The sequence below is a fragment of the Aspergillus niger genome (assembly GCF_000002855.4).
Source record: "Aspergillus niger supercontig An03".
In the NCBI taxonomy this organism is placed as follows: domain Eukaryota; kingdom Fungi; phylum Ascomycota; class Eurotiomycetes; order Eurotiales; family Aspergillaceae; genus Aspergillus; species Aspergillus niger.
Window position 1 is genome coordinate 1464465 of NT_166520.1, and position 18443 is coordinate 1482907.

General features: G+C 50.6%; 6 protein-coding genes across 6 annotated transcripts; 2 read left to right on the forward strand and 4 right to left on the reverse strand.

Moving 5' to 3' along the window:
- Positions 1 to 353: 353 nt before the first annotated feature.
- Positions 354 to 1577, forward strand: An03g06500 (uncharacterized protein; the record flags this gene model as incomplete). Its single annotated transcript, XM_001390488.1, has 1 exon — positions 354 to 1577. The coding sequence occupies one exon, from the start codon at positions 354 to 356 to the stop codon at positions 1575 to 1577; it is 1224 nt and encodes a 407-aa protein (XP_001390525.1).
- An 837-nt stretch (positions 1578 to 2414) lies between these two features.
- An03g06510 (uncharacterized protein) lies at positions 2415 to 3932 on the forward strand (the record flags this gene model as incomplete). The annotated part of the gene is made up of 1 exon (XM_059747196.1): positions 2415 to 3932. The coding sequence occupies one exon, from the start codon at positions 2415 to 2417 to the stop codon at positions 3930 to 3932; it is 1518 nt and encodes a 505-aa protein (XP_059600377.1).
- An 839-nt stretch (positions 3933 to 4771) lies between these two features.
- Positions 4772 to 5494, reverse strand: An03g06520 (uncharacterized protein; the record flags this gene model as incomplete). Its single annotated transcript, XM_059747197.1, has 2 exons — positions 4772 to 5357; positions 5400 to 5494. 2 exons carry the CDS (start codon positions 5492 to 5494, stop codon positions 4772 to 4774), a joined length of 681 nt encoding a protein of 226 aa, XP_059600378.1.
- A 4547-nt stretch (positions 5495 to 10041) lies between these two features.
- On the reverse strand, positions 10042 to 11869 carry An03g06530 (uncharacterized protein; the record flags this gene model as incomplete). Its single annotated transcript, XM_001390491.1, has 7 exons — positions 10042 to 10231; positions 10298 to 10363; positions 10424 to 10576; positions 10627 to 11023; positions 11078 to 11248; positions 11308 to 11645; positions 11709 to 11869. 7 exons carry the CDS (start codon positions 11867 to 11869, stop codon positions 10042 to 10044), a joined length of 1476 nt encoding a protein of 491 aa, XP_001390528.1.
- Positions 11870 to 12800: 931 nt separating this feature from the next.
- Positions 12801 to 14765, reverse strand: An03g06540 (uncharacterized protein; the record flags this gene model as incomplete). Its single annotated transcript, XM_001390492.1, has 5 exons — positions 12801 to 13136; positions 13194 to 13315; positions 13365 to 13857; positions 13907 to 14385; positions 14450 to 14765. The coding sequence occupies 5 exons, from the start codon at positions 14763 to 14765 to the stop codon at positions 12801 to 12803; spliced, it is 1746 nt and encodes a 581-aa protein (XP_001390529.1).
- Positions 14766 to 15650: 885 nt separating this feature from the next.
- glaA (glucan 1,4-alpha-glucosidase glaA-Aspergillus niger) lies at positions 15651 to 17822 on the reverse strand (the record flags this gene model as incomplete). Its single annotated transcript, XM_001390493.3, has 5 exons — positions 15651 to 16337; positions 16396 to 17033; positions 17095 to 17191; positions 17247 to 17533; positions 17609 to 17822. 5 exons carry the CDS (start codon positions 17820 to 17822, stop codon positions 15651 to 15653), a joined length of 1923 nt encoding a protein of 640 aa, XP_001390530.1.
- Positions 17823 to 18443: the final 621 nt, after the last annotated feature.

Below are 18443 nucleotides of genomic sequence, written 5' to 3' on the forward strand. Positions count from 1 at the left end.
ATCAATCCTACAAAAGATATACCGAGCAGTCCTCTTACGACCTCAGATCATTACTCCAGGAAATAAAGACGAGACTGTATCTGCAACACACTTGCTACAAGCGGAGCGAACCTGATTGCTTCGGGTTTTGCGAGGTGCCCTGGTGCCGTGTCGAAATGAAGCCAAATCCCGTGAATATTCCGGCTTCCGCTGAGTAAGCAATCCTATACAATTATGTTTCCCCAATAGTTTTGTCGTATATATTGAATCGCCAGGTACATTCTATTCATATAACATACACCTCAAGTCCTTCGTACTGCTCTCCTAACTTTATCCATTCATTTTCACCTCCTCATTTCTTTCGGTACCTCGAGATGTCTACCTGGCGCCCCGGCAAACGGGTAGCCATCGCAGGCGGTGGTCCGGGCGCCATATCCACAGCGCTGGCTTTCATCAAACGTGGCTATGACGTACGGGTATTCGAGCGCCAGACTGAATGTCGCGCTCTCGGAGGCGCAGTCCTCCTCTCTATTCCTGTGCTTGCAATCTTGCGTTCCTATGGAATCAGCCTCGAGAACTTCGGATCTTACACGTCGACCTACTTCAAGAACAAGTGGGGCAAGGAACGGGCCCTGCTGCCATTTAATGCCGAAGTCGAAAGACGGATGGGAATCAAGGGCTGGCAGTATGGCGTCTTGCGATCATCCGCTTTTCAGAAAATGCTCGACCTCGTCCCGGAGGGCGTCATTTTCTGTAACCACGAAGTGACGGGATACGAGGAAGTTGAGGGTGGGGTGAAAGTCAAGTTCAAGGATAGCAACACCGCACCAGTAACGGCCGATATACTGATCGCAGGGGATGGCATTCGATCTGCCGTTTCGCGTCAGGCATTCGGTGATCCCCAGCTATTCCACACGGGCATCCGGCTATGGCTCGCGTGGTGTGATCACATCCCTGGGATACCTGCCAACACTGGTGTCATCTCGCATGACTGGCAATATCAGGCTAGCTTCTTCCCTATGCTGCATGATGGAAAGCCAGGGTTCGAGTGGTGGGTTGTCGAGCCGGCCTGGGAAGGAAAGCAGCTCCCCGACGATCCCAGGGCCCATGTAGAGAAAATCCTGCAGGGCTGGTCGGATCCCATGCCGCAGCTGGTGGAGGCTACTAATTTCGATACGCAGGTGTATCGATGGGATATCTACAATCGGCCCTCGATGAAGAAGTGGTCTACTGGGAGGATTGTGGGTATCGGGGATGCGGTGCACCCTGTTTCGCCGTATGCGGCGTACGGAATGGGTATGGCTATTGAGGATGGGTATTTCCTTGCGAAGGCGCTGGATGGAGTAGATTTGAGGGATGTGAAGGCTGTCAATGCAGGATTTGAGCTGTTCGAGAAGCAGCGCGTCGATTATGTGAATCATCATATGGAGTTCGCTCGGTTTACGAGTAATATGTTCCATAGCTTACCTTGGCCGTTAGCAAGGCTAAGGGACTTGGTGTTTGATTATACGCCGTTTTTGAAGGGGTTACTGCAGAAGGAGTATTTGAAGAGGGCGGAGGATGAGACGATGAATCTCAAGGAATTTCATGTTGTTTAGGCCTACTGCTGTTGATAGATTAGCAGTTCCTATGTATCATACAGTGTTCTCATAGACAATAGACCCAGAAGCTCCGTAGACATACGCTCGGTCTGTAATAAGATATGGCACGCCCGATCTATAACTTACTAGTCCACACATGCCTTTATAGCCCATAGTTGCGAGACTTGGCTTACCACACAACTATCTCTCATCCATCACGCAGGAACTGTTCGTATGGGAGAAAGCATCGTCCTCATGCTTTTCCTAGTTCGAAGCTTGGTGGGAATTGAGGCCACGACGGGAGTTGCTGACCCACACGGAAGAGGTCCCTGACTCTTGTCTTCCTCGTCGTACTCCACCATTGCATCTCTGCAGAGAATTTTGAGATGGACAAGCCAAAGGAGAAGGATCAACAAGGTGTCCACTATATGGACTGTGGGAAGAACCCACAACTTGGATTGCGCTGTTATCCTGGGGTTTTGCTTGTTCCTCTTGCTACGGGTAATTGACCCCACTAAAAGTCTAATCTCACATCTTGGCTTCCTTTACGGGTTTAGACTGGCGCTCTGGGGTTCGATCCAAACATCGTCACACCAAACACTGGTGACAAAGCAATGTGGCAACAGTGCGTGCCTTTCGCTTCGCGGAAGTTCAAACTCTGCTATACATCCATCTGATCACGAGAGCATCGGCTGATGAAGACCTGTCCGATGGTTACCCTTCTGCTCTGCTCACCCTAATTCACATGCTGTGAGCATTGTCGCTAGATTCGCAGCATGGTTTCCATTAGAGAATACACAATAAAACTTGGCTGGGCGATCTACTGAAGTTACTCTATTGCGCTTCCCAATACACATGACCGCCGATCGAACTTCCGAGGAAGTCTCAGCTAAAGGTAATTCAACCCAGTCAACCCCCGAGCTAGGAACTCGAGTTAACTCCGTTGACCACTCAGACTGCCGGGTCTGCAGAACCCGTCGTATCTCCTGTGATAGAACGCTGCCCCATTGTCGAAAGTGCTTTTCACGAAATCTTCGCTGTCCCGGTTATGGGATCAACCTAAGATGGGGTCAAGGAGTGGCAAGCAGGGGTAAATTGACGGGACAGGCAATACCAGTCCGAAAGGACTCCCAGATATCACAGAAGGCGTTTTATCGCCGAGCAGGCATCGCAGTGCCCCATGCAGACCTCCAACTACCGGCCCGTTGGCCCAGTTCACCCTTCGACAGCCTCACTACTCAGTTGCTCGATCACTTCGATCGAGGAGTCGCTACAAGGCTCGCATGGGTGGACGACCTCCACAATCCTTGGAGAAGCTTAGTATTACCTCTATCGCACGACTCATCAACTGTACGATATTCGGTGCTTGCTCTCGCTTCGAAGGACCTTGCGGCCAAGTACCCAACAGACCATCATTGGGCGCAGAGACTCGAAGCCATTTCCCGTCACCACCAGAATGTGGCCCTGTCTTGGTTGTCGAGGGATATGCGAGACATACTGCAGGATCCAACCGCGGTTCAAACCAGAGACCAAGCAAGACATATTCTAGCTTCCGCTCTCATTCTGTACAATGTTGAACTACTAACAGCACCGGCTGCTCAATGGCGAATACACATACAATGCGCCCGCGAAATTGTCCAGTGGAATATGCAGTCCGCCAGCAGTGCACTGTATACAAATGTCGCTGATGTATTTCTGTTCTACGAGTATTACTACACGTCTGTCTACATCGGACTAACGACATTCGATCCGGTCGATCAGCTCCAAGACGACTTCCCAACGCACGACAATCTCACAGTGTTCAGTGATTTCATCCGAATCATGCATAGCGTGACGCGTGCCGAGCGACAGACTTATACTATGCAGTCCATCTCGCAACCCGTCCCGATCGAATCCACACTACTGGACATAGAATTTGCCAAAGCTCGGATGATGCAGATGAGCCACACAATCAAGTTCAAAACTGTCCAGGCACGGCATGATTTCAAATGCCTAGTACACATGTTCTATCATGCCACGCTTATCTATACCCACCGTGTCTTTTCCGACAGCGTATCTCCGGATGAGTACATACAAGCTTCGCTTGATGTGCTTCTCGAACACGCACTGCCCCTCTCGTGTAGCGCCGCGGTTGCTCAGGACCTTGTCTGGCCACTCTTCATCACAGGGACAGAGTCTAGGGGCAACCCACAGATGCAGAACATTGTCGAGGAGGCCATGATGAATGTGATTCGATTGAGTGGTAGTCTTGATCGGAGCCGCGTTCTTTCATTCCTCAAGACCTTCTGGTCATTGGAACTGGAGCCGGGTACTACATGGATTCAGTATGCCCGAGCCAAGTGTATCGACTTCAGCTTCTTAGTAATTCTTTGAAAATATTTCAGACTTGTTCAATGCTCTTCCTGTACTATATACACCATGATCGCAATATTAGCAGGGGCGAATAATGCCCCTAGCACTGGCGTAGTTGACTGAGGCGGAGTAGCTTCTCTCGGCAAGTAGCGTTATCGAAAGACAGGACTTGACCGCTGGCAACACTCCTCCCCCACCCCCATCGCCATCTACGGACCGAACACTTTAACAGAGATCCAATTCCATTCATGCGTTCCGAAGCTCAGGGTCTTCGACAGCGACCGAATAAAATTTCTCAATCTCCAACTACATCAATCTAGCAATGCCACGAAAACTTCACAAATATAATATCCCCCTCCCCCCTCCGTAAGAACGTAGCACTCTGCGGAGCTCCCGCTCGTTATGAAAGCCTACGGTAACGTGAATGAATGGACGGGGGACGGAATTCGAAGCTATCACCGGTGCTACGATACAGAATTGTTTGGCTCACATCTGCGAGGAATCCATGTCATCGGTTGCAGAGGATGGTGTGGATGTCGCTAAAATAGGCGTTTACCTAGATTCTAGGGGGGGGACGAGGACGCGGGTAGCGGCGAGGAATGTTCCTCTTGACGATGTCTCTGGATAATTGTGGGTGCAATGCTGTCTACTGGGTTTCAGATTGAGGTAATGATTCTTCTGATTTGCTATATTTTCAAGGCAGAATGTGTCTTCAATTTATTGGGGACACTAAGAAGATGATTGAGTTGATCTTCCTAGAGTCGACCATACTGTCGCAATCTAGCTTACTTGGACTGGATGATGATTGGCTTGATTGTCTGGTTTTGTATTGTCTTATCTTTAGCTTGTGTTCTTATATACTATTTTGCATAACTAAAAAGAGAAGGAATCACGACAAAATCGGAGAAGGAATATATCGAATCAGAAACCCAGGGAGATACAAGAAAGAGAGAAGTAGTAAATAGGCGTGCAACGTCCTCTTCGAAGATGCAGTAATTGGACTTCTGCTGAGCCATCATAAACACAACCACAAAACAGAGCCAATGGCCCACCACGAGTGCGCCATAGGTAGCTCTCTTGCTGGCCCAGTCGACCATAAGCTGAATCCCTCTCGCAAACACAAAGACCCTGGAAGGGACATTTACTGGCGTAGACCAGTTGGAGTCCACATAAAGGGTCCTGTGCATTGCAGGCAGTGGCATTCCACTACCAACATTAGTTGAAGCTGACATGATCGCGGGCGATGACATATCTGCTGACATATTCGGTGTAGGGGAAATGGACGTGATCGACTGAACGTAGGAAGGAGGCGGACTGTAAGGATGTGCTTGCGCTCTCCTTGGCCTGCTAGAAACAGCCTGCTCTTGGCGTTGCGCCTGGAGCTGCGCTGGAGCTTGGCGCTCGGTGATGCATCCAGCGCATGACTTCTTGATGGTTGCCTGGACCCTCGCCCGCACAAGCATAGAACTGGGCCAGCTGCCCCACTACCAGAGCGCCATAGATAGCTCACCTGCTTCCCCAGTTCGCCATAGGTATTCTGACTCGTAATCATTCAAGCTTCTAATATAACTTTCCCCTTCCATATCGTCCTTCACAAAGCAATTGCGGAAGCTATCTCCAGCGGGGTAAAATAGGTTCCTCAACCTAGTGTCTCTGCGATGTGTTTGTTCAGGGCGTTTTATGTCGCAAAACCTTGGCAACAATGCTGACCTTCGAAGACACTAGACTTGAAGGCCCTACCCAAGGCTGCACCGGTCGTCCGTGCATCGGCTGGTTTTCCTGCCTGCAACTTGGAATTTTGTGTGACAGAAATGGGTGTAGCACCAGTTTGAGACTGCTTGCGTTCCTTTGAGGTAGGAAACTCAACCGTTCCGGAGGAATACTACCGGCCCATAAGCATGGGGAACACCTTGAGGCCGCTAACAATAGAAGACATCAATGTCCTCATCGGACTGCACCTGATCCCTCTCTTCCCCATCCTGCTGTTGTTCATTCGTCAGGACGAACTATATACTTTCTCGTTGCCACCACTGTGTCTTGCAGTCCCAAGTGCAGCATGAGGTGAGATGAGAAGTCAGCCGAATCATCGAAGTGGCTTCTGCAGCTGCTCCCAGTTACACGTGCGAATCCGATAGACGCCGTACATGCCAGGCTTGCTGAGAGATGCGAGGGCCATCGTTGAGATACAATACTGCTCGTTCGGCCCGGAAGCTCGCCGCAGATTATGAAATTATCTCCGTTAGACGATTCGATTGCAGGACCGACTTATCATGAGTACCATGGTGCCAGCAAAGCGACGTGGTCGCTGTGGTAGACAGACCAACAGTAGTCATGTGGCCACTATAGTATCTGGTTTTTTATGAATTGGTATTCACCATCCTTCAAACATGAATATAAAAATGATAGATGTCAACGGTTCGCTTATCGGCGGATGACGTTATCGACACTCGCTGCTGTCGTAGTGAGACATGAAGCGAGAACCGGCCCACTGCCGATGACAGAGACGTATATACGATTGGTTTACAGCCGTAGAGCTGTACTCGCCGCTACAGACTTGAAGGATCGGACGCTGAATTAGCCCACGAGGTCTGGCGGACGACCAAATTGTTCGGCTTCATCATACTGCCTCGTCACTTCTCTTAGGAAAGCTTCGAATCTACTTTCGGAGCTTGTATCGGAGGTTTAGACCGGCGAAGACGAGTTAGAGCTCACGTATCGGGGCCAGCCCCTTGTAGGTAGTAACACTCCATTAGTACCAAAATAGGTAGAAGCTGACGTCGCAGCGGATGACATCCTTCAGACCGCTCAGACAAGGCAGGTTGCAACGGTTTTGCTAAGTTCAAGGCCGACTTCCGTGATGTATGGCTGTCATATATACCTGCTCGCTGCGTTGGTTTCGGGGTGGCAATAATCACCGGTAGTATAGGAGCTTTGATTGATGTTTTTGTTTCGAGTTTTGCGTACAGTAAGACGCATTATATAGTGGGACGCAAGTCACAGCAGAAGTAGTAGCTGACTCTTTGAATGACACAGTAACCTTTTCGAACTGTCTATCATGAGTAACAGATCTGTTACTACCTTGGTACAGCTTTTCTGGCGTAGGGAAGCGAATCTCCGGGTATGTGTTCTCAATATCGTACTTTACCGCAAAAGATACCAACGATGAACTGAGTTTCATCACAAGTGTTGCTCATGTTTCTTAACGGCGTACCCTCCCACGGCTTAGTGCATTCCGTGGATGTTCATTTGTCAAGACGTAGTGTATAGTGACGAGTTCAACCCGCCGTAGTCATCCCAAGTGGCGCTAATGTCGCTCGATGGTACACGCACTCATGGCTTAGTGGCCTCTTTGTCACGATTGTCTTCTTGTCTGGTGGCATTGCTTAGAGTGGTCAGCATTTACTACTGATAAGACGCGCTCTGATCAGGTCAGATGGTATGACGTACCATTGGAAGTAATGGGAAGCTCCAGGAACACTTCCGATGGGCTTCTTCGACTAGCTTAAGACCCGACAGTGCCCATGCAAGTCAAGTCGTATATATCGGGGGTCACGTCGTTGCAGATTCAGAGGAGTTCTCAGAAGCTGTCCTCTTCCCATTTGGTTTTTCATCATCTGACCATTGACCATTCCACCCTTGACTAGACTCCTGCATAGGAATGAAGTGCTGCGAGACGTTTCCTAACTAGGACCCGAGTGTCTGAAATGCTATGACAATCGGCCTACCGCAGTGGGGCGATACTTGAGATCTCCAATCGCCTTTGGCCATTGCTGTATAGAATTCATCGCGTAGAAAATTGACTTCGCGCCACTCTGCCTTCGTAAAACCGAGAATGTATCAAGGTACCTGCCAGCAACCGGAAGACGAGTGGCGGGCGGGCAGATGTTCGTGCTGAATGGCTGCACAGAGTAACTTTGTTGTTTGTAAAATTTATGTATGACTTTTGGTGCCGAAAACCTTGGAGACGCTTGGAAAGCAATTGTTGAATTTGAAAAGCTCCGGATACTGTCAACGAAGATACGAAGAATGTGATATTTGTAGATTGCGCTGAAGGAGCCGCTGCGCCCCTTATTCCTTGCCCAAAACCCCAGACAGTCTGGAAACGTGAGTCATCCTGTTGCCAGATAGCGGGGTATTATGATGATGTTGAACAGCACCAGGCGGACCAGTGTGGAATGCGGTATATAGAGCCAAAGAATGGTGTTCATGGTTGCATGAGAACACTGTTGAACTTTGGGTCTGATAAGAGCAACAGGACGATTCTGTTGCAGACGTCGATATATAGGGCCCCAATGTTATTGTTCATTGGTTGATGAGAGAACGATTGGGGTTTCGAGAGTTTTTAGCGATAGTCGGGTGCTCTGATCGACTACACCCACCAAGACCAAGCTGGTATGTGGGAATCTTCAGCTATGGTTGCTGAGCTATGCGAAGCCCAACCTGACTCTGGTGAAGGATGAGCTCACTATGGGAGGCGAGGTCAAGCATGTCGCTAACCCCACGCAGGGCTACTTGGAGCTCGCCAATGCTCGGGTTCATGACCCGCTCGCAGAAAAGCAAGGTTAGTGTTACCCTGTCCTGCCAGCAAACCTCGGGCACTCTGTCCGTTCTGTTGTGTGGGGTAACTTGTGACCAGCGATTCAAGATGATATCGGAAGTCGAAGCAGAGCAACCAACAAAGTGAGAGATGGTCAAAGCCGATGCCAGCAATGAATTGCTTCGAGCCCGGGGCACAGTGAGGGAGCGTAAATGGAGAGAGAAAGTGCCACGGTAGGAAGACGACCGCACCAGATTTCGGAGGGCCTTATCGACCGATCAGATGATACAAGGAAAGGATATAAAGGAGATGAACAACGAGGCTGGCATGGGTGTGGGAGGCAACAGTAGAGCGAGACAAGTAGTAGCAATAGATGTAGGACATGTATCGGATAAAACAGTCCGCAACATGATTGCTGACGTAGAATGACACAATATAAAATGCAACAGGATTATATATGCAAGGGGTATACAAGCATGATATCCTTTCATCTCCTCCATAACGACTGCAGTATGATGTGGGGGCCGGAGACCGGTTGATGATAAGTATTGATAGGATCCTTTGGGTTGATCAGCCGAGTGCTTAGAACATCCACCAGTTGGACACACTGGTTCGATTGTTCGCACTGATCAAACACAGAGACAGTGAGGGAAGGGTTGTCTGTGGTTAAGGAACCGTTCACCGACGATGCAGGAGTCGAAGAACCAAGAATGACATCAGTGACAAGTAATGCGCTACCACGCCCACAAGACAGAATAGAACAGAGGAAGAAGAGGAGTCATATAACAAGATCCATCATGCACGGGTGAGGTGCAAAGACTTGGTGGTAGGCAGCAAAGCTGAGAAGTGTTGCGGTAGTAGCGAGAGCAATATTGACTTTATGGGGAAACTTTCACCACCACCAGCGCCATTGTTACCAGGCACCACAAGCACAGAGATGCACATGTGACGTATAAAGGAACATGCAATATAATAATATAAATAATAAAGACATAGATAAAAAAGGAGGACTAAGGTCTCCGGCAAGAACAGATCGGCGATGCAACGGGCGGCTGCCGGTAAACCGTTAGCGATGGCTTCGTCAACTTCGTCTGGGTACTCGTTGTATCTCCAAGTCAGGTGCCCATCGAGCATGTCCCCATCGTGCTCAATGTTTAGGGTTTCTCTGCTCTCTTCAAATATTGAGAGGCTTAGTTGAGTCAAATATATAAGTGATGACTAACCCCCCTCCTGGGGGGTGACCAGGCGGGCGGATGCATGAGAGTGAGTGAAAGAGGGAAAAACTTCCAGGAGCAAGAAGGGGGTATTTATACCTTTCCAGACGGACGCTGACTCAGGCTACTGGAAGCGAGATCAGGTNTTTTTCGACGGAGATGGCCAGGTGATGACGTGGGCTTCANCTACTGGGGGGAGGGGAGGGGGGGTTCAACGGCCAGTTTGCCACGCAGACAAAAGGAAAAGCCCGAAGGAATTGACCGGAGGGAGGGGGAGTGACAGCTAGTGTGAAGGTATGAGCTTATCATTAAGTGTTTCTATCTCGTAGCATCATTAAGTCCAAGGATACACGGTCCTGCATCATCCCAGATGAGCATTTTAGACAGTTCCAGCCTGAGTCTTCTTCCTCCTGAAGAGATACTGTAGATTCAAGACCAAGGTCTGGACCCATGAGGCGGCAGCCAAGGCACAGATGGCCGTGAGGCCGTGGATGTAAAGGGGAGCATCCGAGGATCGAAAGATCTGGGCCCCAGAGATACCCGAAAGGTTCGCGGACATGACGATCAACCTATTATTGCCACAACATTAGCAAGCGTTATCTTAGATAACTGCTGAAGGTAAGTGTATCACGTACGCCATAGATATACTCCGCTCTTGAGGTGTTTTGCAATAGAAGGAAAGCCAACCAACGTTGAGAACACTATCCAAATCAGCATATCAGCATCAACCGGGATACCTGAGGGAGACCAAGGGCACATACTGCATACTACAGTAGGCTACATTAGCACAAGCAATAACAGAATATCTGTGCCAGCTTGATGCATCTGTAGGACTGGTGCGTAAACACGCATACGAAATGACGTTCCACGTGATACAGAGGAGGACGAAGGGCCCGCGATGCCCGATTTTGTCCCTGCGGCAGTCAGCATCCAAGTTCCCCCACCACAGGACCGTGTCACATACGAGGAATAAGCCAGAATTGTTGTCCAAACAATGCTAGCATACACTGGTACTGATGCCAGAGCATTTGCTCTGACGGCACTGAATCCGAAGGACTTGATCATGCTGGGAGTGTAAGTGTTCAAGCCCTGGAAGCCGGACATGGCCACCAATGTGATCAACATATGCTGAAGCGTCGTGGTCTGTGTGACAGTCTTCCAGATATCACGGCCAGTGATCTTGATATGTTCTCGTGTCTTCAGAGGGTCGTCAAGCAGAACACGGTCGAGGATGATGCGCTTCTCGCGGGGGGAGAAGTAACTCCAGCGACCCATGCTGATGAGAGGGCTTCCATCACCTGCCTTCTTGGGAATAAACAAAATGAACAGGATGGCAGCGAAGATGGTAATCAGACCCTCAACTACTATTCATTAGCACTCCTCCTTTACTCATGCCGAAGCATAGGGACACATACCCAGGAAGATCCATCTCCACCCCGCAAGCCCACACTTTCCATCCAGCTTCAACAAGCCAGCGGAGATCAGACTCGAGGTCGCACCGGCAAACATCTGCCCATAGAAGAACAGAGTGGTCCGGAAACTCGTCTCAGGACGTTTATACCATGTCGAGAGATAGTACAGGGCACCTGTACCAAACCCATTGTTAGCGCTACCACCATAGACCAAGGCGCACGACCAGACAAACCAGGAATAAACCCTCCCTCCAACAGCCCCAGCAACAACCTCGTGGCCAGATACGCCGGGTACGACTGTACAAAAGCCTGGAATGTGCCAACCAGACCCCAAGCGATCAGCTGTGCCGACAACCAGACCTGGGGACCGATGCGCTGAAGTATAATATTTGACGGGATCTCGGTGATGACAATACCAGCCGAAAGCAACTGGGTTCCAATATTGATTTGGTTCGTGGTGACACCTAGGTCTTCGGTGATAGTGGAGGTAAGAGCTGCGCTGATATTGCCGCGATCAATCTGGAGGCCGAAGAAAGCGAGAGCGAGAATGGGGATGAGGATGATATCGATCCTATATACCAGTCAGTATATGCTTGAACCTATATGGCAGTGAATGAAAACAGTGACGACTCACTTCCTCCGCAGCTTGCCCTCCTCCTTATCATCCCAGTCCTTGACAATCTCCTCCGACGCAACATCATTATCGGTATAGACCTCATCGACGACCTTCTTTTCCTCCAAGGGAGGCACGATGCCATCCCTCTGGTCCTCGAACTCGAACTGTTTCCCCACCATCACGACAACAGGAATACCAGACAGAGGTTGAGCAGCAGTTCAGTGACACAAGACAGCACCCTTAGTCAATCAGCAACCGACCGTATGCAAGGGATATCCAAGGCAAGCAATAGAGAGAAAAAGAAAAGAACAAAAAGAAAGTATATTTCTTTTTCCGCCCAACAACACAACGCATAAAATCTCCGAGTCACACGAAATAAAAAAAATACGGGCCTACATCCAATCTACTTATATTTGATCCTCTAGCTCGGCAGAGCCAAAGTCCACGTTCTGGGCACAGACAGCATGCGTGGGTGAGTGTGTCTAGACAGACAGTCAATCAGTGAGGTGACCCGCAATTCCACTATGAAGTGAGACGGGGGCTTGATGGCGCAATCGCCGCTGGCTTTGATGTCAGGGCTAGTTTGGATCGTTGGCCGCGCGTGCGGGCTCATATCTATTCTACTACTTTTGTGCTTAAGCGATATGCAACGTACAGGGCTTTACTTAGGGTGAAGGATTCGATGGTGTCATTTTTCACCGGTTCTATTGATGCGGTTGTGGTAATGGTGGTGGTGGTTGTTGACTTTGGTTTTGTTCCCGTGGGATTGATCTATGGGTAAGGACTCGGGCCCGTCCCAGGGTTTATCTACCGGGTGTACCTTTCTTGTTCCATGTATCTTGTCTCTATTCTCTTTGTCTCGGCTATTTAAACTTCTTTGGATATTATCTATGGTGTGATCGGTTGTGATGTTCCTGTTATCTGATTCTGGTGTTATTCTTGGCTATCCGCCCACTTCGGCTACTATGACTATCGTGATCTACACTCGCCATGTCATTTCATTGATTCCATGGCTCTCAAGTTTAGTCATGATATATAAATAAACTATCTATAAAAATACATAGCAATAACGCTCATTATTCGTACCCATACTCATACTTGACGGAATCGTCAAGTCCACGCCTCCCAACTCAGCCCATCTCTATACTGCAATCCGACCTGGGGCCCCTCAGCCTCAATGATGTACCCGGGTTCACATACTGAATACGACACCTTGGGCTGGTTGGTGTAAAAGGAATCGTATTTCACCTGCAGTGCATCTTTGAGGCTCTCTACGGACCCGTCGGGGTGGAGGACCCGCCACGGCTGGATGCATGTGTTACCCTTGCAGGATTTCAGAACCAGAAGGAGAGCGTCGATACGATCAATCACGCTGGATAGAGGTCTGCTTAGGAGGTGGATGTTGTCTTGTTGGGTGTAGATGTTGTTCATTTGGTAGGGGTCCGTCTGGTGTTGTTAGATTTTTTGTTTTTACGATAGTGGCGGGAACCGGTTGGCACTTACTGAGAGATCGTACAGCTCGTGGTCACCGTCGCACCAGACGGAGTAGTAGAGGTTATATTCTTCCGAGAGAATTCTGGCGGATTTGTAGGTGTTGTTTCCCATGATGGATAAGCCGCCGGGTCCTGGTTACGTCAGTGATGTTTCCGTGGTAGTAAGAGAGAGGTTACTCACCGATGGAGCCGTATTCGCCCTCAAGCACCGCGTGACCCCAGAATTCGACTGTGACATGCTCATGCAAGATTGACTGGGTCTTCTTGCTAGTCGACACGGGCATCGGAGTCCCGTCAAAGTCCTCTCGCAAGGGAACCCCAGCCAACTCGAACAGTGTAGGTGCAATGTCAATGTGCGTGGTTACACGGTCAACGCTCTTTCCCTCAGGAATGCCAGGTCCGCGAATGTAGAATGGTACGCGAATGTCCTCTTCATAGCCAGTTGTCTTGCCGGGGGGTAGACGGTGATGGCCAATGTGGTAGCCGTTATCAGCACTGTAAATGATGTAGGTATTGTCGATCTGCCCACTTTCTTCCAGCTGCGTGATCAGCGCATCCACCATCTCATCGACGGCTTGCAAAGTGCGCAGACGCTGGCGATAAAGATGGTCTTCGTAGTCGATGACGGTCTGGTTCTGTAGTTCCATGGTTTGGATCCACCCCGCACCAGAATCCTACTCTTGTCAGTGCCCGTCCCCACCACTGTGTCAGGATATCACACACCTTGTCCGGATTGAAATTAGGCGTCCGCGGCACCTTTGCATCAGCAAACAAATGCGCATGTCTCGGTGCAGGCAGCGGCTCTGTCATCTTCGGTCCACCCGCACCGCTCAGCCCCTCCACATCGATGTTCGTGTGCGGTGCGATCGGCGCGACCGTCAGGAAGAATGGCGCGTCACTGTCCAGCGCATCTGCCAACAATCCCGATGCCTTCTCCTTCATCACATCCGTAGTATATTGTCCCTCGTAACTCCGCGGAGGCTCATGGTTTCGCTGGTATGTCGCATTCCAGTAGGAATATGTGTGGGGGTCGAGGAGGAAGTCGGAGCCATTGAAACCGTTCACAAAGGGCGCGTTATAGGTAGCGACACTGTGCGAGTTGAACAGCTTCCCCGTGTAGTAGGTATTGTAACCGGCGGACTGCAGCCAAACGGGGAGGAAGTTTTCGTTGAAGCCTTGAGCGACGAATTTGGGGTATCCGCCTATGCCGCATTAGCAATTGTAACCACGCTGAAGAATCAAGACCGATCGAAGCAGTGTCCATACCATAAGGCGGGTTCACATCCGTCACATTAGTATTATGAGCCTGTCTTCCCGTCCAAAGACTCACGCGCGACGGACAGCAAAGCGCGGTAGTGACGAAATGGTTCAAGAACTCGGTACCCTTTTCCTTGATTCTCGCCTGCGTATACGGCATATACGCCGGAGAATTCATCCGGAGATCCTGATCATCCGTGAGAATGAAGAGGAAGTTGGGTTTGCGTGCAGAGACCGATGGCTCCTCATCCAGCAGTACCTGCTGCTGCACAGCGAGGGCATCGCATCCCACGAATAGGGCCAACAAAGCCGGCAAGAACATCATGATGGGAGCGACAATTCCGTATCAATCTCCCTTGCACGATGTTGGTTGTCACTCACCGACACTCCGTCACCAAGATCACTATTAAAACAAGAGTGAGTTCAAGGTTGCGATCAAGATAGCGATTGCGCAGCAACGGCACGGGATAACGCCATAGCTCTGATGGAGCCGATCAGACCAGTAGGTAAACTAGTCAGTCAGCGTTGGACTGGAGCTGCAGAGAGAGTTGAACCTGGACGCCGCGCAAAAAGCAAAGACGCGCCTCGTGGGCGGTGGATCAATGATCGGATTTAGTGGCAGATGGCATCACAGGCGGCCAATGACCACCGGGCCAACTGGCCCCGACATTCCAGCAATACTGCCTAATTGACTCCACCATGCATCTCGGCTATTATTGAACTGGGTTTGATGGATGGGGACCCTCTTGGAATTGTCAAAGATTTTGAAGCGAAGACGATCTATTGGACGGTAGAGATATACTCTTGATTTAGTCGTTGGGAGGCCCCTGGGGAAAGCAATGATGGGGAATGTTGCTGCTCCACTGTGGACCTCGGCTATGGAATTACGTGCTTGGATCTAAGATGAGCTCATGGCTATGCATTGAATGACAGTGATATCAGCAGAGCAAGCAGAGAAGGATGGAATGCTAATTTTCTAGTGCTTTGTGCAAGGGTAAATCAGGGACTGTCTGTCTGGTCTTCTACACGAAGGAAAGACCATGGCTTTCACGGTGTCTGTATTTCCGGATATCCTCAATTCCGTCGGTCGATTACAATCACATGACTTGGCTTCCATTTCACTACTATTATGCACACCCACTACATACATGATCATATAACCAATTGCCCTCATCCCCATCCTTTAACTATAGCGAAATGGATTGATTGTCTACCGCCAGGTGTCAGTCACCGTCGCGGTCGACGTTCCGCACGCCTGAGGAACGGTGTATTCTCGGTTGGGATCACTCTCCCACTCCACGGAGTCATCGCTCTCAATGCGGATAAACTTGTACTCAAACGACTCACCAGCCGGCAGAGTCACAGTGACATACCAGAGCGGGTCGCTGGAAGTGTACTTGTCAGCACTCAGAGCTATGCCGTCGCTGGTTTCCCAGTCACCCAGCTGAGAGATCGATCCGACCAGGTAGATGTTCTCGCCGTAGGTGGTGGTAGCTGTCAGATCGAAAGTCACAGCCACGGCGGTGGGAGTGGTACAGGAGGTTGATGACGTACTGGTGCTGGTCTTGCTAGCAGTCGCGGTGGTCTTGCTGGTCGAGGTCACGCTGCCGGATCCAGTGGGGGTAGCCGTCGTAGTGGTGCCGCCAGTAGCCACGATACTCGGCCACGAGGTGACAGTCACACTGCTGTAGGTACCAATGGCAGATGTGGCCGCACAGGTGCCGGGCACGCTGCTGGCAGAGGTCTCGCCCCAAGAAGCAGGCACGACGGAGTTACGACGGTTGTTGGCGGTCAGCAGAGCAGCATAAGACCAGGTCAGGTCGCGAGCGGAAAGCTGCTCGCCATCAGACTTGTCGTATTGCTCGGACATGGAGCCGTTGCTTGCGGCGTGAGTTTCCTACTTCTGTTAGTACGCACCCTCTGTCAACATGAGCGCTTGTCTAGCGTAGACTTACCACAATAGAGACGAAGCCATCGGCGAAAGTCTTCACGGCATCTACAATGCTACTATAAGTCGAACTGGACGAAGAGTAGGTGCCAGTAGCAGCATCGCTGTACAGTGCCTTGAAGAAGTCCAGCGACACATCTGTGACCTCCAACGACCCCTGCTTGTCCCACTGGTATAGAGCATCGTACAACTGCTCTGCGGCAGCCAAGGTGCACAGGAACCACGGGTTGCCGTTGTAGTACGTGTCCTCAGGGTACCGACCCACCGCAACAGCCTCGCTGTCACTGAGACCATCGTTGAGGGTATAGATTGAGCGGAAAGAGTCTACAACCTCCTTGTGGTTGGCGAGCGCGCGCGGGGAGCAGGGCTGGAAGGTGGAGTCGTCGCATGCGGCCTCAGGATCAAAGGTGTGGATGCTTCCCAGGAGGGTGTTTGCGTCCTTGCCGGAACGGCTGCTATCGAAGTTGGCCAGAATGAAGCTGCCGGTCCAGAAGGACTGCAGGTAGCAGAGAATTTCGGGTGCCTGAGAATCACACCAGGAGCAGGACGAGCCGACGGCCGTCGCGAAGGCACTACCTTCGACAAGGGCGCGGTGTTGCACAGCAATCGTAAAGAAAGACGAGCCATTGACTTCTTCCCAGAGATCTGCGATCGCGGGTTAGCTCTGCTGGCGCATCTTTGGAAATTTAAAATAAAACAAACACACCATATCCTGTCTGGTTCCAGTATTGAGCCACATACGACAGGTCGTTCCTAACGAGGGGCCAAACAATGTCCGTTGCGGTGCTGGTGTAGCCATTGTCCTGACCAGTCAGCTACATATGTCACAGATCAGACGCAAGGGGGTGGAGAACATACAAGCAGCCACTGCCCGAAGCCGATCATAGCAGTTGCTCTCAGAGCCGGACCATCTCGCTGCGGCCGTCCCCAAGAACCAGTGTAGGCAGTCTCATCGACATTGAACTTGGGTTCACCGAGACCAGCGCCGCTGGACAGATCACCAGAGGGGTTACTGATACCCTGGACAATTGCCTGGGCGGAGATGTAGTTCTCAATGGTGGAGAGGAGACTGGTATCTCCATTTCGGAAGAGATCGACGAGGGTCTTGAGGACGAGACCAGAGTCGCGAGTCCAGGTGTAGAAGTCTACAACAAACGACACGCCAGTCAGCATCAATCAATCAATGACACACTCATACTAAATCTGAGCTCGAAACATACAGTCCGGGTTATCCGTGCTGGGACTAGCAACGACAATGCCAGAGTCCGCGCCCGACACCCAAGCACCGTCCGCCCCGATGTTATTCAGGATGGCAGTACGAGCCACGGTCGCTTCGTTGCTCAACCATGAATCCAAGGTCGCGCGCTTGGAAATCACATTTGCCAACCCTGTGCAGACGAGGCCGCTCAGGGCGAGTAGAGATCGGAACGACATTGCTGAGGTGTAATGATGCTGGGGATGAAGCTCAGGCTCTCAGTTGCGTCTAAAAGGGAGGAAGCACTTCAGCCCCTCACGGAACCCCGACCAACCACTTCAATTTATAGCCAAACCTCATCTGCACGAGGGGAAGCTGAAGGAAGAAGCACATGCATCAACACATATTGCCATGCAATATCGCTTAGCATCTAGCTTGAATTCCTGCAGAGACATCTCGCCACTTCAAGCTCTTCAGCTTGTGAACGGACGAGACATTAGGCGACGAATCTCCGATGGTGTGGGAGAACCAGCCTATAGCGGTGTCGGGCCGGGCCGGGGGAAATTGCGATGAATCCACCAGCGCTGCAGAATGGCCCTGTGCCTTGGAGAGGTGGCCAATCGCTGGCCTCACTGGCCTGGGATGCAATTTCTTTCAATTCCCGGGGATTCGCCGTCCCCGGTCGTGCGTGGTGACTTGATTGGCTGGTATAACGATGGTACTATAACTAACGGGAAGCTATAACGCAGGTCCAACGCGTGGTATATGCCCTTCATTAATATGGCTAGTACTATCATGATCCCCATATATCCTTTTCCGAGGCCAGACACGTCCATCATTCATCTCATAAGGCTAAGTTC